The 23,898-nt window shown below is 38.3% G+C and overlaps 1 protein-coding gene across 1 annotated transcript in view; it reads right to left on the bottom strand.

Moving 5' to 3' along the window:
• LOC140233947 (uncharacterized) overlaps positions 1 to 22,461 on the bottom strand; it is a 28,589-nt gene extending 6,128 nt beyond the window's left edge. The window contains exons 1-5 of the mRNA XM_072314034.1: positions 22,416 to 22,461; positions 11,108 to 11,224; positions 8,819 to 8,983; positions 7,936 to 8,042; positions 52 to 136 (exon numbers count right to left, since the gene is read on the bottom strand). Of these exons, the coding sequence (XP_072170135.1) occupies positions 52 to 136; positions 7,936 to 8,042; positions 8,819 to 8,983; positions 11,108 to 11,224; positions 22,416 to 22,461 (520 nt within the window). The remainder of the gene's footprint in view (positions 1 to 51; positions 137 to 7,935; positions 8,043 to 8,818; positions 8,984 to 11,107; positions 11,225 to 22,415) is intronic.
• Positions 22,462 to 23,898: the final 1,437 nt, after the last annotated feature.

Raw genomic sequence — 23,898 nt, 5'->3', positions numbered from 1 at the left:
AATAATTAGGGGATAACAACGAATGAATTCATTCAAATGTCTCTAACTTACTCGTGTTCGATCTTCCCTCAGACAGGACAATGTTGTCAACAGCCGCCACCTGACCTCCGGAAGTAATAATCCCTTCAAATATGACCTGAAAGACGGTAATCACAGGTATAAAGACAATAAGTAGTAACATCAACAACTAAGATGTCATGTTCTGTTAGTTAGTTAGCTTGTTTGTTTCTTGTTACAGTTTAGAGCAACAGAAACGGAGCGAAAGTTGAGTGGTAGATTTTATGCCTATTCAAGTTGATGTCTGACAGCAGTAGGCCTGCTGCAATCGCTATGACAGAAAACCTAGCACTGGCAAGCAAAAGGGGAGTGGACGGGTGCGGAGAGATAATGTATATCATCTCTTCGTCATATACCGTTGACCGTGTGTGATCTACATTTGAAGTCCTATATAGTCCTTCAATCGTTCTATCTCATGCATTGCGTTTGGAGAATGATTGTTTCATGAGTAACTCGTGTCTTCGTGGAGCGATCATATCTGTCATTATACCGCCCATCATGTGACACGTATTGTAGCATATCGCCAATCTTTGGCCAACCGTGAATTAGTTTGGACAACTTCCAAGTGTCCATGACGTCACTCCTGCTACCCATAATTCCACATTCTGGCAGTGTGCATAATACACTTGTAAGAGCGAGATCTCCGCCTTGCGTGCAGATTTCCCAGACAGCCTCGTCGAAGCATCGGATTATGATGGCAAGGGTACACAAACAGCGATTAATTTTGTCCTTCCGATGATTATGAAGATGTGAGTCTAATGACGTTGAGTGTCTAGAAAATATTGAAAGCATTTGACCTAAAAAAATGTCGAAATAACATTATGATTATCCCGCACTAAGAGCTGTAGTTTCCTAATCGCAATGATAACCTCTGTTGGAAATCCTGGCGGTAAGAAACTGTAGGCCTTTTCATAAGAAACATTCAATTTGTGGAACCTTTGACGGATGACGAAATAGAACATGCATTGTAGCATCCACAACATCTGTTACTTCGATACATTTTGCACCTGTGCTGTTGAACAAGCAAATTGCCAATCACGCTCAATTCCAAACCCTTATTTCTTTCAATATCCTGATCTCCTCATTGTCTGAAAAATTTTCTACATTATTATGCTTAGACGTCATTTTTGTTTCATTTGGATACAAAAAAGATACATAACTAAACAGACCGTACCTTTATTTCTCCTTGCGATTTATCTGTTGCTATTAGCTTCTAATTGAAATGTTGTTTATAATATTATTATTAAACGGTTATTTTCTGAAAAAAAAAAATCATGACACTGACAGACGAGATCAATCAATTTCCGACCAGATGCTGGTCAATATAGTGCAGCATGAAAAAAAAAAAAAAAATCATGAATTTGGATTTCAGAGTTACGTGTATATATATATATATAATTATATATATATATATATATATATATATATATATATATATATATATATATATATATATATATATATTGCACCTGTGCAAAAAAAAAAAACAACAACAACAACAAATAATATCTGCCCCGTTGACTCTATATTTCAATAGCTTGCAATGTAAATTGTTTTGAATTCGTGCCATATTTTGAGTATTCATAGCCGTGTTTGTCAGAGCAGTAAGTTCCAAGAAAACTGATGTCTTTGATCTATGAATAACCTTTCAACGATCGCTATTCTTGTCGCATCTTATCAAGGTCATCGCGTTTGAACGGGAAAACAGTTTGTTCTTCTGGGCTGCGTAGATTTCGCATCATTCTTATAATTAGTTGTAGCGTTGCGCGTTGCCCCATGACGGTGGAAGTAGTTGGATGCGTCGCGGAATAGCTTGTTTTTATTGTTAAGTACTTACTGTAATCAGCCGTCAGATTGAAAAAAAAAAAGAAGAAAAAGAAGAAAGAGGAACTGTGCTACCACGTGAGGAGTGAAAATATCATCAGCACCGGCTGTAGCTATCGAACACTTGACAACTCGAAGATATTCTATCGCGAGAAGTGGATGTGATTTTTGGAATACTCGCAGCCGATGACAAGCGCATATTTGTGTTATCACAGTCCCCGGGGACCCCGGTGAAGGAGCTGCATGAGCATGGTATTTCGGGACAAGATCTGGCGGACTTCCTTGACAAGCTACTAGTAGTTGGTTTGATCAAGAGGGTTACCCGGGGAGCTAGAACCTCCTTGGTTTGATCATGCAGACTGGTTATCGCAGGGAGAGCTCTTCCACCTCCCTGGTTATCGGGAGCACGGCAAGGCTGAGCCGGGCTGTGATATGACGAGAACCATCTGAAGAGGGTACAGCTATCTATGTTTGTTTTTGTTTTATTTTCTTCGCTATCACATCTGAGTCGCTGAAGTCCTTTTCTTAACCAATTTAGCAATTGGGCTTATCAGTACTGTCAAAGCTACGAGTGTGAAGCAAATCCGCGTAGAAGAGATCCACAGATACCATTTCACAGAAGACGGAGGAAACTAGGAGTGTATTATAATACTTGACAAACATGTAATTACATGATTGCGCTCAAATCTACTTTATCAAAGATTTAACCTATAATATGCAGAAGCATGCACGGTGAAACAGTACAGATACATGACGTATGTTAATAAGACAACATGCAAGCGTGTTTTTTAGCAATTATTTGCGCCTTATCTGTGTAGGCGTTATGTTGATGTATTCAATAATCTGTGTGTACTATTTATGTATATTGTGATATCTATAACATTTTTTTTTTGTGTGTATGTCCATGTTTCCGCTTACTGACTTGTTATTTACATAATGTATAGTAGGTTGGCTATTTAAAGAAGTTCAAAACAGGTAAATGAAACCATCTAAATCGAACGACAGATAATTAATGTCTGTGAGGAACATAATCACCTCTCATTCTCTTTTCTCTAATAAGACCAAATTGGATAATGTTCACGAATCTGTGTGAGCGATTCCTGTAGCTATAAGTCACGTCTATTTCTAGCTGGCTGGTGGTTCAGATGTTTTGGACTCATTTTCCCTAAGACACTGATTATAATCACTCAATAACGGTTAATGCCAAGGGTCAAACACAACTGAGAGATTGCGGCATAAAATTCTTTAAATGTCAAAATCAGTGCAATGCATAGAGAGGCAGCAACACTGACTTTGCCTTACACGACGATTTGCGTTTATAGGGATAGGTTTATCACAACATCTGTGTAGAGCAATAGATACTTGGCAGTGGACTCTGCTAATAGCAGCATGTGATCTTTGACCAAAACAAAACAAAAGTTTTTAACTATATAGCATTATGACCAGAAGAAGAAGCAAGTATGGAATGCTTGTTTAAAAATCAAGTAACAATAATATCCACGCCACAACACACGTGCAAAACTATTCTAAAAGTAGTACACTACCATACAAAGTATGAAAATAAACAACAATATTTGGATTATCTGCGGTCATTCCCCCTCTTCCCACCAACACTTTACGTCAGAGGACATTCTCCAGAGGTTGACAATCTCCTTTATCGCGCTTGTTCAACAGGTTATGTTAATCCTTCCCGAATCCTGGATGGCTGTTTTTAGAAGAGCGTTTGAGACGAATCTAGATGGGTCAGATCTATAAATGGGTGTGGAAAACCATCATGCTGCCATCACCGACGAACGCCTTGTCGATGAAATCAGATTGTCGATGGCACAGCGATAACTCCTAATCAATAGCGGAGGAATACTGGCCGGAAAAGGGGTATACCTGCGATATATTGGTTTGCTCTACACCCACATGGCAAATGTCTGTACGTTTCTGTAATACGGGCAATCTTCGCTTTAGTAGAAGGTGCTTGCAAGATTGGGAAACAGCTACTATGAAAAAACAAAAGAAACATTCTGTGCCTGTCTACAATATCAGCATTTAACAATACGTAAACTACAAAGAAAAAAAACCGAGAACAATTATTGAATAAAATGTGACATATAAAAACAAAGGAGCTGAGTGGGAGAGACGTAAAGGACGACATTTTGGTTTGCATAATAAATAAAATTGTTGAATGCCTTTCGGAATCTGTTCCTCGATATTTTGTATAATGAATCGTTCAACGTGGATTCTATAAGGAATCAGATACTGGTTCGCGAGCAACTTTGGGACCAAAGTCATTAAGTTCCATCCGGAAAAAAACGACAACAAACCGGAATTTAATTTAAGGCAATTGAATTAAAACAGATACTGAATTAATATGTGACCCTGCACCTCAAAACAAACACAAAGTCGCCAGACATGAATTTTTAGTTAAGACCATATTCTGAAAGAGTATAACTCAAATCAAATGGACTCTCCTAACCTATCTAAATATTGGAAAGAAAGCACAAACTCAGGAAAAGTGTGAACTGAGAAAAGAGGCTCTGAAGTACAGTGTCTATTCAAGGGCTTAATCTTTACCACACCGTGCTGGCTGTGCGATGAATGGGACAAAAAACAGGAAGTAAACCACCAGAGTAACAACAATGAAGGGATTATCAGATTAAACTGAAATTAAGCATGCCTCATTAACACATTCTGTCCATAATTAATGCCAACTTTCAAAGCAGTAGCACTATCCTTTCAAAAGTTATTAGAGTTGAAAATGAAGAGTGTGGACAAGGTTTTTCAGAAATGAAAAAGGGATTCTGAAGACACACCTTATCACACTATCCTACCAAAAATGTTCGAGATAAACTGCTGAAAAAAAAAAACCACACTTTCCTGCCTGTTTTATGATACCAAATTTTAGCATAATGTAAAAGAAGACCCGCTCTTTCAGAAAATATGAAAACGTCAAGTTCAGCTAGGTTGACCCATTTCACTTATTTTCAGTCCTCACGCAAAATCAGTGTGTGCGACTTTATGTTCGTTTTGAAGTGCACCGTCACATATAGTCAATTTGTTCTTTTGGGGTTTTACTTTTCGGTTTCCCCATCTTTCTTTCCCCATTGGCCCTATGTAATCATTATTTTACTTGAAATTCAGGGTACTAGTATCCCGACTCGTAGACCTATCATAAATAAATTAGTCATCCCCGCTAAAGCAGATGACATTAATTCCACAGCAGTGATAGTGTGGAGTTCAGATTTGAATCACTACTTGGCATTTCTGTTGACATTTTAATCTAACTGATGTCTTGAGCTTAAGTTACTGGGTGACATTCACGTTGGGAATTCCTCAGACTATCTTTAGTGCCATTCATATTTATGATCTGTTGTGCTTACACTATTATATTGACAGAAGCCCCTACCCTACATGAAATGCACAGGGGTGGTAACAGCGTCTTGAATCAAAAGAAAACAACTAATATAATGCATTAAAATCAGTCGGACGATTTCAATGGATATCATACCTAAAATTGAATCGGCACAAAAAATGTCAATCATACCATGATAATTATGACAACACATATACCTACCTACACTAAACTATGATTAACATTAAGCGGATTATGAAATTTCGTAATTCTGCTTTTACTCATTGCAAAAGCCCTGAAATGTTTATTTCTTATTCCCCTCCAGCATTTTTTTTTTTTGCTAAGTAAATGCCTAACATTATTTTACTTTGTTTATGCGGAGCAACAAATATAGGAATAAGTTGGAGTACGCAGGAAAAGGTTTGTAATTGATATTGTCGAAGAGTTGGCTGTGATTCTGTGTCAGATCTAAATCATGTAATGATTCAGTTCATAGAATTTGTCTGTGCTCTGTTTCGTCTCTGACCAGCGTTTTGACTGCAGATGAGAATTAAAAACGGAGCAATTATAATTAAACGAATTACATGCGTGGAGGCAATGTAATGGTGAGGGGGAAGCTCTATTTCATTCCTCGAAACTTTCTCACTCCCTCTGTCTCTGCATCTTCGAACTATTTTTAGATGAAAACAAGTTAGAGAAACCGTGACTAAAATCAGCAAGGTCAGTTTACGTCGCGGTCGCTCGGTGGACTTGATTTCATTTTACGTCAGAGATATCCGGTATTTCCGGAAGGGCGCCAACTCTCGGTCCGAGCCCCGCCAGGTCGGAGAACTGCTACAGATTCCCATCGGCCTGTTGTCTAGGGATAAGACAGCGAAGCAACAATGCCCCCTGGATACAGTAAGCGCTTCTCATTTCATATTTCGCTGCGCACCGCGCTCGCTTGTACGTTTCGAGCCTTATCTTGGGTTTGCTCGGCCACGCCGAATTACTATGCAAAGCATCAAATAACTGTTATCGTAAACTGCGGCGTGCCAGGTATCCACGATGCGTTAACGTCACGACTAAAAGGAATGAAAGATTTTTTCAATTCCTTGGGGTAAAGGCGGTGCCCGCTGGTCATATATCTAAATTCAGGGCATGTTGTGATGCCCATCTGTTACACGAATGATGCATGGCTTCGCCCTACCGCGAATACAATTTGCGAATCATGGGTCACATTTTCAACGCCTCCACACCTAAGGCCTATTTATGTAAACATGCCAGCATGGTTTAACCTAAAAGGGGTATCAAGATGTTCTATTTAATCAACATGAAGAAACAAAACATATCATTCTTATTGAACTTACTGCGCGCTTCAAGTGATTAAATTCATTTTGCTCAACACAATCGAAACTTAGAGGCTAACAGCAGTCTTAGTGTTTTACATGTCATGGATGAATATGCAATAAGGAATCTTAAGGATAGGTTTATTTTGCGTTTGATTTTCTTTTTCTCTTCTTTTTTTTTTCATATTCGTTGTGTTTCACAGGATTTATATTTTCTTCTGGTTTTTTTTTTTTTGTTTGCACTTTTTTGAGGGAATGGGTCTTTAGTTTGCATTCCATACACAAAATAGAGCGTGTCAAATTGAGGGAACCACCACCACAACATCTTGATACAGCTAAAGCCTGCAGGAACCCGCGTGCTGAGCGGGCTTAGGCCGGGATGTCATCGCTTCGCAGGAATTACGTAAAACGACTCGACACCGACACGCTCGCATTGCCGTAAATGCGGCGTGCGCCGGATCGCACGACCTCCCTCTGCACTTTGTGGGGGAAATCCCCCGCCCCCTCCCACAACACACACACACACACACACACACACACACACACACACACACACATACACACACACACACACACACATCGACTGGTAAGTTCTAACGGTTTTGGATCTATAAGCATGTGTCAACATGGAGAAATGTTTCATGACAACATTCTTTGTTTACAGTCGAAAACTGTCAACAGAACGCTAGTTATCTTGATGCCTTTAAGGAATTCTGAAGCAGTCCTCGGGAACAGACACCTCTCACATCGTTCGTATGTTGTCCAATGTAATTCGTTTCTCTGTGCGACTTTTTATACAGCATCAAAAAAAAAGTAAATAAATAGATAAATAGATAAATAGTCTTCCCTGGCAGCGCTTTCAACGTTCTTCTTCGCTGAGAAAACATGCATGATAACGTGTTGGGGAATACGTGTCATCGTCTGTACTGTTATTCCTAAAACCATGGCATTTTAAAGGGATCGTATAGTTTTGGTTGAGACCTAATTTCAGGTTTCTAACATTTTTTGGTGAGATGATGAGAAACCTCTTATGAAATATGAAAGAGCATGTAATTCTATGAGGAATTCAACGTTTATTTGATGAAAATGGGTTTTGATATGGCTGAGATATTCAACAACAAAAAAAGAGCGATTCTTATAAAGTGTGGGACCCACACTTTATTACGATCGCTTTGTTTTACTTTGTTTTTGGATGTTTCAGTCATTCCAAACCTGATTTTCATCAAACAAACTTGAATTCCATTTAAAATGGTATGTTATGTAATATATCATAAGTGTTTTCTTGGTATCTCACAAAAAGTTAAAAGCCCAATTCTCATCTCCACTAATACTGTACCATGCCTTTAAGCACACCATGTTTGGTCCTATGGACAAGATACTCACGCTGAACGTATCGGCACACTGGATTGGTAGGACCACGCCTACCCACTCTCCGTTCTCCTCGGACATGGGCTGGTTCGTCGATCTCCAGAGCTCCTTGTTTTGGCAGCCTTAATAAAATGACCAAGAATCATAAAAATGAGGGACGAAAATAACATCAAACAAAGGTAAATACGCATATTTACCGCAAGTTCAAAGTCCGAACAATGAATGCTATGAAATATCCTTCCAAAATCACTGAAGTTCCCGCACGTAATGGAAGGGTATACATTATTGAATCTAAAATATTTAAAGCACATAATGGAATACCTGCAAACGGCGCTTCTCTATACCCCCCCCCATTGCTTTTCCAACAACTAGCAATCTTACTTTCTCTTTTCCTTTACTTTTCCATACGATAAATTGTATACGATGATCCCAAATTACTGTTCCAGAAGATTGAATTCACGACTTCACGATCTACCGTAGAAAGCAGACGGAAAGATAAACACCTTATGAACATGAATCTCTTGCTAAGAATTGGCGTGAAGGTTATGACACGCTTAGAATCAGACAAAATGTACAAGAGCGAGTTCACAATCTTTAAAGATGAAAATTACTAAAATGAAAAGAAAAATGTCTCTGTATACCAGTTCATATCCAATAGTTTCAGTCGAATCTGTTACCATTACTATCATCATATCATCACTATCATCATCACCATACATAAAACTTTTACTTCATTTACAACAATAGCACCAACGAATTATGGTATACCAGTACCTTCACTGTTATTGGCACGTAATCATTCTAGCGTAGTACTTTAGCTCAAAAGAAGAAGAAGGAGGAGGAGGAAGAAGAAGAAGAAGAAGTACTGGTCTTGGGTGGGAATCGTTTACATGGTTACCTCTGATTCGTATCTCTGGTAGTAGACCGTCGTTCGCTTTCGCCTTGGTCTCCCAGATGTAATAGTAGAAAGAGAGGGTCGCCACTCGGCTGGAGGCGTGCATGTTGGCAAATACCCGGATGCTCTGCCAACATCGATACGTACACGTGATCCCGGCATAGTAATCTGGTTCGAATTTCAATGGGATATACAACCATACCTTGTTTAGTAGGCGAAACCATTGAATATCAATTAATCTAGTTTATTTGGGGTGCCTTCCCTATAATCTAAAAAATGGTAAAGTAAAATAAATAAATAAGTAAATAAAAAATTAATAGATACATAAATAGATTAATGAATCAATAATTAATTAATTGATTGATTAATAAAATAAATACGTACAATAGTAAAACTTAAAATGTTTTCACGGCTACATCAAAATAATTGTTATATCATACGTCCTTATAATTGCGTTGACGATTATCTAATGATTTATGTTTTGTCAGCTCGAGGTCATCATCTGAGCTCTTTCCTTTTGTATTGGCCATGATCAAAAGATGAAACCCATTCAAGGTCTTACTTAATGTACGTAAACTGAATCAACGTCAAACGCGTTATGATCAAGTATTATACAATTCAAAATGAGAGTACTTTTTTGATGTGAAAAGACCTCTTTGTTTTGTTTTTTTACTTTAACAATGTTACAATGAGAGAGTAGACAATAATTCGATGCGAAACACTGCCTGGGTTACAAATAGAACAGGTGTATGTACATGTCAGTGCAAAGTTCTAATCTATTCCAGGGCACTGCAGCGGCCATCCCTGTAATCACCCTTGGGATATGTGTGTCTCGAATCAATTTTGGTCCCACTCCGACAATTATTCTCCTTCCCCCCAATTAGAACAGACTTATTGTTGATGCCCGCCTAGCATGCCCACCTGCACTAGCTTTAGAAGAGTTGATGAAGTTGTACTGCAGTTGCGGCTATCAGATATACACGTTTTGTCAGTTTGAGTGGATTTAATCACTTTGTTCCACGGGAAAATGTCACATGTAGTTGAGCTGACGAAGGCCGTGTGGGACATATAGAATATAATTTACGGCGGAAAATGTAAGATAATCCTCTCACACATGAAACATATGAGAGAAAGTAACAAGATAGAGAAAAAAAAAAAGACCACGATGAAGATATTGACTCATAGCTTCATCCCACCCACAGATAATAGAGAAAGTCATTTCTAGTTCGTCTCAATTGAAACCATCCGGTGGCATCCCGTCTCATCCCTGATTGTGTTTGACTAGACTGAAGAGAGGAGAACGTGCGCCAACACATTCTTTTGACCCCTCGAGGCGCTTTCCTGCTTCCGTAATCCCAGATTATACAACCTCGCACCCAAGAAAACCAGCAGCGACCTGACACGACAAAGAACTTGGACTATCTGTACAGGAAACACAGCACGCCATCGATATTTGTAAAATTTGTCAGAGTTCCTACGTTATCTTGCACAGACGCCGTATAGGCGTGATGAGGAAAACGGATAATTTGGTTCCAGCCACTTCGACTATTACTTCTCATCATGCTTGATCCATTTTAAAACATCAACAATAACAACCAAAAAAAGTTCACTTGGCGACACAACAATCAGTTGATTCTTATCTTGATTTCCCTTCATTTGCAATTGCCAAAACCTCTGTAAGCAATGTGACAACAACCATTTTTGATTCTGAATAAACATTCGTTCATCATAATGAATAAAATGATCCTAAAATAAAAAAAAAACAATCAACGTATAATGATCAATATTGTAGAATATTTAATATCACTTTCTACTCATCAATCCTTTAGCATCTTTTGCATTCTTTAAAAAAAAAGAAAAACAAGCGAAAGTTTGAATAACGAAAAAAAAACGAGAAAAATCTTGTCATTCGAACTGATCTGAGAAAAAAGAATCGTATAATATAGCGGAAAAGATTTTAACCTTTCACAATCACTGAAAACCACGCTGCATAAAATGTCAATGAGATTTTTTAGGTGCTGATCCTTAAATGGGTTCAAGTTCAAGTTCAAGTTCAAGTTCATATTTATTCGTTTTTTCCACAATATACAAACATAAATCTCACTTTCTTAAGTGACAAAAACAATGCATACAATTGTACAGAGAAGGCAACAATAATAGGAAAAAACTAACAGTAGCGATACATTGCAATAGGTGCTAAGATAACGAAAGTGAAATGGTTTTCAATATAATTAATGCATTGTGTGAATGCAGTGTGTGGGTTAAAGGAACTGGATGATGAAGAGGCCTTACCTTTGCTCTTTGGTGCTCTGTATATTTTCCACCCCTGCTGGTCGACCCCCGTTGGCGACTGTGCCACGATGGTCGGATGGCACTGCAGGGCGTTGTTAAACGTGCAGTACTGTCGCCCTGTGTGCAGATGAATGGAAAACAATTTTGTACGGTCTGCTGCAGAGATAAAACAACATTTGGGATGAAGACAAGAAACTTATATACACAAACGCAAACAAATATACTGATATTGTATGATAACAAACGTCCTCAAAACATAATTGTGTGCAATTCTTAATTGTGAATGAAATATGATCATTACATTTTTTTTACTCATTACTGTATGATTATGATTGACTTTCTTATAGTCTGATATTACTTTCTGTATATATGAGTAGTATTTTGGCTTTTTTTTTAAATTGATTTGTTCCATAATGTTATTGTATTTGATTCTCCTGTGGTTGTATACTGTACTCTTTCATGTTGATTATGTAACAGCGCCATGAGCATTTTTGATGGTGCATTATAAGAGGCCACTATCATTGTTATTATTATTATACCGTCATGTAATTATGTTTTATATATCCACTATAACAGTAAAAGTATAATATGTATACATATACAAATATATAGATACAAATGCTTTATGAACGAATGATTATATTGATAACACTGATTGTTACATGTGAATGTATAGAAAGATAAAGACGCCGTTGCCTTCAACCAATCGCTATCGAAAGAAAAGCAGTTATCGAGCTTCATCATGCCAGTATTGGAAGAAGTTTCAAATCCATTGAGAAAAATACATGTCAATTTCCACCCCTGTTTGAATGTAGTTCAATTGTCATCATTTTTTGGTTATTCTTACTATCATCATATTTGCTTAAAGGGTGTATTATATGCAAGGTGAATGATGCCCACGTAGTATGAATGACGCATAGGTCTATAATGACAACGTAGGTGGAGATTAAAAATATTTCAACTAGAACAACACAGATTAGTTTATAGAACATATCCCTGAGGGCTAATGACAGCCCCCATACAGTCCCTTAGATCATTCTGCTTAGGCGCGACCTCACCTTTCCAAAACTTGGCAGCTTCACCTCAGCTCTGCATGCCGCCCACCCTCCCACCCCCACCCCTTTCTGAATACACCAGAAGAGGACAGATAAATAATTAGCGACTCATCTTCATTAAGGTCGAAGGGAGAATAGCGGAAGTATTCGTCTGATCATTTCATCGTACTTATCAATTAACGAATCTCCACGCGCAGTGATTGTTACAGGTAGAGCTTAGCGGTTCGGCCAGTAGTGGGGACAAGGACTTTACGGGACAAAATCCATTTGTCCCTGGGCAGATACAGATGCATAAAATGTATCAGTGAGTGTTAGTTACTGTTCGAGAGTGCAGTGAACTCCACGAGGGCATTAAAACATACTGCACGAACGCCTACTGTATCGTATGAAGAGTGTGCTACCAACGCCACGCATGATAATTATACGTGATAATGGACAAAATATGCAAAGGTATACATCTCTGTCAGTGAAATGATGCGATACAATATTACATACAAAAAGAAATAAAAAAAATTATGAACTAAGATAGATATTCTATTCTCCATTTTTAAATGCTTTGCTTCTCCTTTCAAATTTCCATCTAGGTAACAAACTCAAATTAACGTAATTTCTATTATTGCATGCAATTTGTTGTTGTTGTTGCTGTTGTTATTGTTGTTGTTGTTGTTGTTGTTGTTGCTCCAAGCAGTAATAAGAGGACGCTGTATTGTGACACTAATGGATCACTGAATTTGTCACAGTTAAGTATGCAGAGAAATCTATCGGCACGCCACACAATTATGTAGAGGCTTTAGGTAAACTTTACATTGTAGGTTAACGACCTCTGAAAAAAATTATATAATTTAAAAGTTTTACAAACATATCGTGGTACACATGCATCCCAACAACAGATACACTGAAAGTATGGGTCAGTAAATATGAAATTATTAGGCAGGAAATGTAGGCCATACTTTTCTTTGAAACGCAAATGAGCGTCAAAGGGTATAAGTGATGAATCTGTTACGGGCATAGGACAAAGTCTATGACGCATAGCACCACCTGTACAGGATTTTCAAAATCATTTACCATTACCATACAGATATTCGTATTCTAAACGGAAGCAGCGCTGATGCCAAAGCGTCCTCAAGTGGAGCCTTCCCTATGCTATTATGTCACCATTTTCCTTCCAATTTTCCAATTTTCCGTGATAAATTTAGTTAAACACATATTTAATGAAATAAACGCAAATATTGCTATTCGTCGTTCCCAACTAACGTTAAAAAATAACAATATACTGTACACTTTGGAGATTCCTGTGGGATGACTCCCTTGAATCAACTTGAAGTAGTCCTTCTATTTCTGTTCTTTGAGTTCCTGTTGGCGCAGAAAACCATATGGCGTTGTTGTATACAGTGCCATTATACTAATAAGGCAAGTCCGTTTACTACCTTTAGGTTCTTCAGTTGAGTAATAAGTGATAGGAATGCAGAGAGACTCGGGTGAGAAAGTAATCTTGTTATTGGTTTAAGGGGATGCCGATAGAATAATCTCGGCTGCTAAGGTGCTGGAAAGGATGAAGTCATTAGTACACTGTATTGAAGTCGGTGCTGATGTCATGGATAATTGAAATTCAGAGAAGCAAATTACAGGGAACGTACTATCAAAGTTCAACACACACACACACACACGCACACACACACCTGCACACACACGAATACACACTACCCACGAAAACGTAGTGTGATTCCATGGATGCAATGTAATTATCGGCTCCTCCTACCGCACCAAAATAACAATGATAATAGTATTATTACAATCATTATTATTGTTGTTGTTGTTGTTAGTAGTAGTAGTAGTGGTAGTAGCAGCAGTAGTAGTAATAATGATAATAACAATAATAATAATAATAATAATAATAATAATAATAAGAAGAAGAAGAAGAAGAAGAAGAAGAAGAAGAAGGTCTTATTTATCAAGGGCAGCATCTTCAGTCTGCCACTGCTCAACCAGAGGCCATATGCGTTTCTTATATAAGCGACGGAACAACGAAAATTGAGTCAATAAATAAAAGACAGAAGAAACGGGACGAATCGACTGCCTGCAATGACATAGTTATGGAAGAAAACAGACACAAAAGTATTAGATAACCAGGAAAACAGTTTATTAGCGAATGATACAGTCAAGTGTGCAGGGGATTAAACATCATTATACAATGTTAAGTCTTTTGAAAACGCTAAATTATTTATTACATACCAGGTGTATAATCGTACAGATCATCTATAGATGCAACACATTTTATTATATTGTAAATTTATGAGGGATATATTCAACCTTCATGATTATATCATAATGAACATATAGCCTGATAAGTGCAACAGGGTAACCGCATTCTACTGTTCCCTTTTGCTGATACCCATTTCTATGGAACCTTTCATCACGCTTAAAGTTTCATCATAATTTCCTTTTATGATTACATTTCCGTCAAATTGAGGCAGGACAGGACTTTAAGTCCTTTCTCAGCAACATGTCTTGAGCATCTTCCCCGGAAGTGGTTCGAACATTCCCAATAAATTATCTCTAAGGTCGATTACATAATCATCCACGACCCAGTATCCCACGAACCGAGACGAACGAAAGAAAAAGAATAGGAAGAAGGAAAGTGATTATATGCATAGTGCTTGTAAACAGGGATTTAAGTTTGTGTTATGTTTTTTATCTTGTTGGTTTTTTCTTTCAAAAAAACAGACCACATGAGATATGATTACTTATTTTCCTATCGTGTCTCAACAAGCAAAATCAGACGAACATTTGCATTCCCAATAATTATCATGAGATAGAATTAAAAGCAAATAGTATGACCATGGCAACTAAAAAATATATATGCAAGTAAAGGTTGGATTTGAATTAAATTGGCATTAAAGTTTAATCAGTCAACGTGTGGCACGATGAATGTTTAATATTGATAATTTTCTGGTGATGAAATTACGTACTTCCTCCCGGAGACAGATCACACATGACAATGTGTAGCTGATTATAAGTTTTTATTATCATTTTTTTTTTTTACGCTTAGGTAATTCGCATGATCAAACCGGTACTGTTATTTGTTAAATTTCAATTGCAATTTCAATTTCAGTTTCAATTAAATTCAAGTTTGATTCTATGTATGCCTTTCAACAATCAGTTGTTCAAGAGCTGACAGGAATTTCCTGAGGCTACTAGCTCACACTTGAAAACACCCGGAAACAATCCACACACATCAATATTAAAGTAAATTAGAAACAGACACTTTAATAGAATGACAGGGAATGAACAATAACACAACACATTGGAAGAGATGGCTACACCAGAGGTCGGTTACCTTTTTGACTTCAGGTTGAGGCTTTCGCCAACCTCACCTGCGGTTTGGACCGAAACCCCAAGTGCAGAAATCACCTTGTTTGCTTGGCATTCACAATGCAAATCGCATCTGTTTTCTTCGCATACAGCCTTTGTTTTGGTCGCTTCATCGCCTCGATCGCCACGCTCAACCCTTCCCGACCTACGGGTGAAAGAAAAACCGCCAAAAAAGGAAGTTCTCCAGGGAATTTCGATCTTGAAGCTGCCGGAGAGATTGGGTAGACGTTGAATTCCGGCATCGTAACAAAGTATTGTCTCGTACTTTTACTTTCAAATGTCTTGCAAAATGCCTCGATGTGGCATGACGGTACGAGTTCGAATGATCGTATGATCCTTTGGCAGTGACCACAATAATCAAAATGGATACGACAGCACGTTATTTTCACCGGACTATTGCTTTGACAAGATGTACACCTACATTAACACTTACAATCAGTTTAATGAAGGAAATATGGTTCAAAGTATCTCAAGACCTCGCTATTACGTGAATATGATTACGCAATTTCTGCTCTTGTTTGTAATCTTTTTTTTTGTCTTCAAGTTTACATTGAAGCCACAGATAGTGACGTCATTATATGAAAATGCCAATTCTAATTCTCAAGTCTAACGATGGTCTTTGCGTGTAGGGTTATGCGGAAATTCGTCAAGTGTTTAATTCGATTCCATTAAGAAAGGATATTGCTGCACTGTTGGAGTACGTAGGTATGAGCTCTTAGTGACTCAAGAATATCAATTTTGGTTCCAATGATTGATATAATCTGCGTGTGCTTATCCCTATGTGTATGGTGTTCCCGTGTCTGTGAGGTGTGGGCGTTTGTGTGTCTGTTTGTTTGTATGGCGTCAAGAAGAAGTGCGCCCTACAAATGCGACGATCCATAAACTGGTACAAGCGTAATATAATATTTGTGATCTTGCCTAGATATCTCAAATGTCCATCATTAGAAATAATATATTATTGCATCTTTTATCTCTCTTTATGTACATTATTTCCACTGAAGAATTCGGCCGAAACGTAAACCATTGGGGAGTTTCCAAAGCCGAACTCAAGCTTGGAGGGGCGAGGAATTCGTCTCCGAGACATTTCCTGATCTCATCTTCCGCCAGTTCGCGTGAATCAGACCCGACATTGTGACGTTTCTGACCCGAATCAAATCTAAAATGCAATTTTGACATTCTACCGCCTTAACGGTGTACATGTTGTTGAAGATCAGGCTGCGAAGGAAAATCAGATTGCGGAACCGTTTCCTCTGCAACAATCACGTCGGTACTTTCCTGATTGAATATTTACCATTTCCGTATTGTTGGTCGTATTGTTGTTGTTGTTTTTTTTTTGAAAGATAGAATGAATAAATAAATAAATGAATTTGGATCGCAAATGCATTCCACTTCCCTGTCTTTCAACAAAGGAATGGGGAATTGAAAAGCTTCCTGAAAAATGAAAATGTCAAGACGTGCTTGGGAAATCTTGTTCGACATATAGATGCAGCACAGCCGTCTGTCAGCTTCACAAATTGAAAACATTTTGCTTCTTTTCTTCTTCTTTTATTTTTTTGCGGGGTATATGTGGAGTTGTGTCTCAGTTATCTCAGCAAATGACAAATGACGCTGTGTCGCAAGCAAACTGCTTTCACTGCATTCCATTCCGAATAAAAATGACAAACCAATTTTCTGCACCTTTGATCTGTCAGAACCGACGGCTCTATCCAATTCTGTACTTAGTAAATATCAGATGTATGCTTGATTTTTGGACCCATGACTTTAGAAAACTTACTGTGCATGGGCCTCATCACATTCACATTACTTATGCTTTCCAAGATTAGAGTCACTAATACAACTGTAACAGCCCGCTGGGTTTACTTCCATTTCCATTGGGGTGAATGTTTCATCTAATTCATACTTTTCGTTATTTTCGTAATTGTGATTTCTGTATGACTTTTTCTTGAGATATACAAAATAGATTGAAATGAAATAAACTGTATTTGGTCAGAAGAGAAGACACACGCTTGTTGCCCTGAGTACACTTCTTACTGTAAGCCCGACATTCATCACAGCTATATTCACTTCAGAAGAGTTACGAGAGTAAATGTGGTCAACAAAATGTCTATGGTGTCGTTGAAAACAAACCCAACATGCAGCAAAGAAAGGAAATAATACAAGCTCTGGAAACCCACCAATTCTCAATCAGTGCATTCAGACATATCAAATAGTCGTATAATCCATACCTTGCTACGTATGCAGTTTCATTTCACTGTAACGGGCCTCTTCCTTGTATGTTCGGATGCATAGTAATCAAATTTCTAATCGTCTTGATTCTATTAAGTGTTTCCTCTTCCTTGGGCAAGGCACTATGTGAGGTTACTGCATGCATGTACACACTTTAAAGAGGGGTGCTGTAGAGAGGGAAGAATATGTTATACAAGTTTCGTACAATGTGCGCAAACATAAGAAAGGAAAACGGCATTGCAACAATATTTTGCGGCAAAGGAAGTTTCCTCGAGCGAAAGTGGGACAGCCAATGAAAGGTCGTCAGACAATACCTCGGGCCTTTTCCTTAAGGTGGGAGTAGGAGGGGGAAATAAACCCAAAACAAAGCACACACAAAAAAAGACAGCAACGAAATAAAACAAGACACAAACAATAACAACAACAACAACAAACAGAAAGGATATGATTTTATTCTCTTCTTATACGAAGAGAACAAAAAGGGGTAAAACGCTAGCAGCATTCCAATATTTTGTTTTTCTTCTGTAAATAATATCATCGAATAGCAGACGTCTGCGTACGTCACTCGACCAGTTTCTGCTTCTTGGTCATTGTTGCTCTGTTTTACTTGTTTGTATAACCATTTGTTAATCATGGAACATGATCCCAACCAACTGTCGGGTGAATTTATTCTCTTTTCATGAACACAGACGTACTTATAAATTGGATCGCTATTTACTCACTCAACTTCTAGAGTAAAAGAATGTCCATTTTTTTAACATTAAACACAAATTGGAACGATACAGTACAGCAAAGTAAATGTCGACACACCCCACTGTCGATCCTTGAGGAACCAGAGAAATGTGTTGCAAAGGAAATTTTGCTCGTGTACAAGATTACTTTTGGTGCGGTTTGATAATCAAGGCAAACCCTAACAAACAAAAGAGTGGTAACTTTATTACAATCTGACGAAAACAAAAGTAATGGAACTGACCACTTTCCAGTATATACTTTCCCCCAAAATAGTTGCATTTGCTACGTTGACGCTATGCAGATTAGATAACATGATGACGTCATGTATCCTTTGTGCATGTCAACCCAAGCTCAATATTCCTCCCTCAATGTTCTCTCTTTACTTGGTAACATGAAATTTAAGATGAAATTACAGCTTTAACATCAGATTCCTTGTAAGCTGCAATAATCTATCAATCCAGGCTTTGCACAGAAAATATGATTTCATTTGCAGCGTGATTGGCAAGGGAGGGTATTGTAGGATACTATGTAAAAGCAAACTGGGATGGTTGGGAGTTGGTGACATCATCACCTGCGTTTGCACGTTGACTGCGACCAAATAACTGTTTCGGGAAATATGATGAATTTGCAACGGATACATGATAAACGTACCATGATAGTATTTGAGTGAATTTCTTTTATTTTAATCACTGCCTGTTTGATTATGCTGTCCGGAATAAATTCGCATTAAACGCGTAGTGGAAAATCCCTTTACAGGTCTAGGTGCAGTTGACCACGCGGCAGTTTGCTCATGTGATTATTGCGCACATTTAATCGTGATAAGCGAGGAGGGAAGATGTTGACATCCGCTCTTTAATTGATTATCGGACTGCAAGGGTGTGTCCATGGGAGGGCGACAGAGAAATGATACAGGAGGGTTTATTCTCCAACATCTTTTCTTTGAAGGACATGGAGAATATCACATATAGATGAGGTGGCTGATTTTAAAAATGTCACTACTACCATTATTTTGGCCAAGCACACGTGGAAAGAGAATAAGACAAACATGTAAATTCAATATGCGATACTAAACAGGTTGTATTCTATCTTTCATAATAGAAAGGGCCGAAGTATTGAGGGAACTGGGAAATATTGAAAACACGTGGTCACATGCGTATAAATTGGGAGTAAACTTTTCGAGTTTTGAATATCTTTGTACCCTTCAAACCAGAAAGGTGCAAAGTTGTACCTTTAGAGGTGTGTTAAATGTGTTTGTTTGTTTCATTTTTCCATCTGAGATTTGGGATGCATAGCCAATATCCCGTTGCACTAGTTGGTCTTCCGTAAACAGTCCAGGTGTATGTACTTGGAGAAAACTAACTGGTCTGAAAAATAGATAACATTAGGGTGTAACTATGGAAACCAGTCGGCTGCTAGCCGCTAAGTAGTTACTGCAGCACTTTTTTTGAAGTTCATCTAGTCTTGTGTTCCTCTTTCAGGATATCACGTACGCTTCCCATGCGCTCGGGAGACGTTTATGGTTCCTATAACCCTTAAAGCATGAGGTTGCCTTCAAGTGAAATGGGTTGTGAGGGTAAACAAACAAATTTAAACAGGTAGTATAGGGTTTACGTAAAAATGATTTGGAAGTCCGCTTGTCATTTTCAATTATACGAAAAGATACACGGGATTGCCCTCGTGACATTACGGTTTAGACAATAAAATTGTTGTTGTAGGCTGAAGAAGTTAATGATATTATGAATATATAATTGTATTTATTCATAAGCAATCTTTTCTTGTTCTTGTTCAAAGTCGGTCCTGGGTGTATTTCAGTTGATATTTCTTCAGACTCTTTGGAGCGTCATTATATGGTAATGCCTCTTTAATGGATTAATTTTATTGAGGTTCTTCACACAATAACCAATATCCAAATTTCATTATAAACAGTGTAAGGCAAAGTTCAGTATAAGAGTCACGCAGCATTTCTCATACAGTTTCATGAGCTGGCAAAGGAAGGTCAGCCATTCCAGTTGCACTCTGACCAAATCTGGCAAATGGAATCGCTACACCGCGGCTAGACACCTGTCAGCTAGTCAGTAACATCGGAGCTGCTCATCGGTCACTATCGTTCACTGTTAAATCCACAAACATTGTGGCAAGAAAATATAGGACAAACATGGCTGTCAGTGTGGGGGAAAAAGCAAGCTGAAAAGTGAAGGACTGCATGATATCTGTTAAAAAGCAAACGTTTGATAAGTTCTACCACATTATCACTCACTTTTAGAATACTTAATATTAACTTATCGGTTTCTATGACTCATCTATTGATAAACCATGATATTTTGAACACTAATGTTATTGTCCCTTGACTTTCAACGCCAAATATCCCATAGAAAACAAGAGGACGTGACACGGGCTTGATCAAACAAAAAACAGACAATAAAGGTCTTAATATTATTATGTTCAGGATGGTATAATTACGCATGTGTAAGCCTTTGTCCTGCAAAGATTTCATAATTCCCCCTCCAGATTAGTTATATTACCTTGTAATCTGCTCGTTTGTGCGCTGTATTTTGGTTATTGTGGTTGGTTTGAGGTTTTCTTCTTGGCAGCTCGGAGGATATAATACCTGCAAATGCTTGCAAGCGCCCAATAATTGGACTAAAACGAACTTTATAGGTTATGAGCATATAGATAACTGGAAAAGTGGTACAACAAGCTGCGGCCATGCAGGGGATTCGAACACCGGACCTCGTGATTAATGGTCTTTGGTTATCCACTGAGCCACCACAGCGTCTTACTGATGCTACATTGTACAAGCACTACGCAGACAGAGGTTGCAGGAGAGAATTCTATGGAGATGCCTCCTTCCTCTTTCGGGTAATGGGTGGAATTCATGGATCAACTCCGTCAGTATCATGGGGAGTGTGACCGGATTTTGTGTAACTTTTTCAGCAGATAGCATCGAGTGCAATCCTGCTTGTCTTCCCACACATATTGCCGTGCACGTGCGTTAACCAGATACTGTGGACGACTAACCGAGAGAAGGTGCTGGAGGGTCTACTATTATAAAATGGTAAACGCCTCCTTTGATATTTGGCGCAAAATTTCAGGGAAAAATAACAATATACGGTAATGCTTTTCGTTTCTACTCTACATTATAGACATCAGTCCATGTCATCATCTACCGAAGACAATGGTAAGTATGACGAAATCTGTCGGCCGTGCAGAAAAATCTGTAGACATAACAAACATTTATTAACGTTTTTAACAAGTTCTATGCAGCGGTCTTTTGAAGTGTGTACAGTGCTGTGGGGTTTTCTGTGTCAATCAGCTGCACTCAAAGCACACAAAGGGTTAGTTCACTAAACTTAAGCATAATCTAAACCCTGTCAGTTTATCAGTGTGCCGAAATGCTTAAGTGCACATAACCACATAAGTTCAAACAGTAGATACGTTTGTTTATTTCTCTCTTCTTCTTTTTTTAGGGACCTGAATATCATAGAAATTATGAATATCAACTTGTTTCCGGATGAATTAATCATCACAAAGTGGGCTAGACATCACGACAAAATGTCCTTTCTAACATCACCATATCTTTCAGGGCAACAAGCATTCTGTAGGATACATACTGGTGGAATCTTCTCTGGTTAAAAATCCGACCTCGTTAACTTAATGTCGGTAATAAAGGCCTTGTAAGAGGGATATCACTTAAACATGTTTGTTTGTTTGTTTTTTCGAATCGATCTTGAATCTTCCTTCTTCTTTAATAAATTTTGGGGACTTCCTTACTACGTTGTGTCTAATTAGGCGATCAAAGCAACATGACATGTCAATGCCTCCCCCCTCCTCCCGTTATGGCAGATATGAGTTACAGTATTTTAGAATCGAATAGACATACAGTCATTATGGCTCTTATCAATACGTTGAGTGATTATACTAACACGAAAGCATTCCACTGTTTGGCTTTTCCGAGGGCGGGTCCAACATCTTGCTTGTAATGGATTGAACATTCGATGAGTGAATACAGTACACGATCCGCATATAAGATTAATGTTACAGTATGATATGTTATTATAAACGAGAAAAGTAATATTGATATCTACCAATACAATTGACGGCCTATGATGTAATTCGGTGATCATGGTGATGAATCATTGTCGTTCATTTTAAGGTTCAACTTTTACATTCTTAGTTTCAGTTTTTTCGCATTGTTTATTGTATCATATACAGATTTTAGCTTGGAGTTTTGCTTAATGTTCGCTTTTCTTACGTGTTTGTTTGTTGCTTTAGTTTTTGTGTTATTTTCTAGACCAATGGTCCCCAATTTTTATTTTCTACCACTACTGGTGTAGCAAGGCAAATTTCAATTCGCAATTTTTGAGGATTGCTTTATGACAGGTGTCGCAAAAACTGTTTAAATAATACGATATGCGATTAAAGTTAAGGTTTGTCTGCAGTGACGGACTATACAACGCTAAAGTAACGCTAAAGATCACAGCTGTCTTGCGACTGCTTGGTTATAGGATGCCCCGCGTGTGCCCCCACATGTCATTCACACTACCAAGGCCCCACTAACTTCAAATCACGTTAGCGTAATCTACCTGAGCGACAGATCACGGTCAATGCCGTCTGCTGGGCTCATGTTGTCCAGGGCAATGCGGGTTAAGGAACTCCTCTTTATCGAACGTGCCCACCTACACATCGTTCCCCTTCGTCATTTTTAAAGGCCGGCGCGGAAGCATTTCATTTAGATGTTCGTGTGAATGCTGCTATCGCGTTACGACTAATAGCCAGAGGCGTACAAAGCTGATGCTGAAGAAGGGGGAGATAACCACGAGAGGATGTTAGAAAACACAGTGAGAGGTTCTGTCGCCACCTAGCGACGAGACCTCTCCTTCAACTGTATAGTTGCCTCCAGAGGAAAGGAAAACAGAATGTCTACGAGATATTCAAAATCATGTCATGGGTTCATTAACGTCCGCAGACGTGTATGTTTAGAGTCTCACAGACATTGAATTTTAGTTACATTAACAATGTATTATGATGTAGCAGGGAGTTACAGGGAGAGTCGTTATGCAGACGCGCGTCTCTGCACTATTACAAAGACAAGGTCTAAGTAATTTTTCCAGTTGTCCTTTAAAATACTTGCTCGACAAACATTTCTCATACGCAGAATGTGACACAATCTCAATAGGAGTTTACGACGATTAGAGAAAGAAAAAATATAAAAAGTAATCTCGTCATTCCTATGATACGATAAGCCCTTCAACCTGTTGGAAAGAGTACAGTGTCTCGCAATATGTTTACAGTGTGTCCACATAGTCGGCTATGTGGAAACGCTCGAATTTAACGTACATTGTGAAGAATGATTCACTATGTGGTGTGGTTTTTTACACGGTGTTCACACAGTAGTTGTTCTGTTTC

This window comes from Diadema setosum, chromosome 10, assembly GCF_964275005.1.
Source record: "Diadema setosum chromosome 10, eeDiaSeto1, whole genome shotgun sequence".
NCBI classification, from domain to species: Eukaryota; Metazoa; Echinodermata; class Echinoidea; order Diadematoida; family Diadematidae; genus Diadema; species Diadema setosum.
The sequence above is the reverse complement of the archived record's forward strand: the minus strand, read 5'-3'. Positions and strand labels throughout refer to the sequence as shown.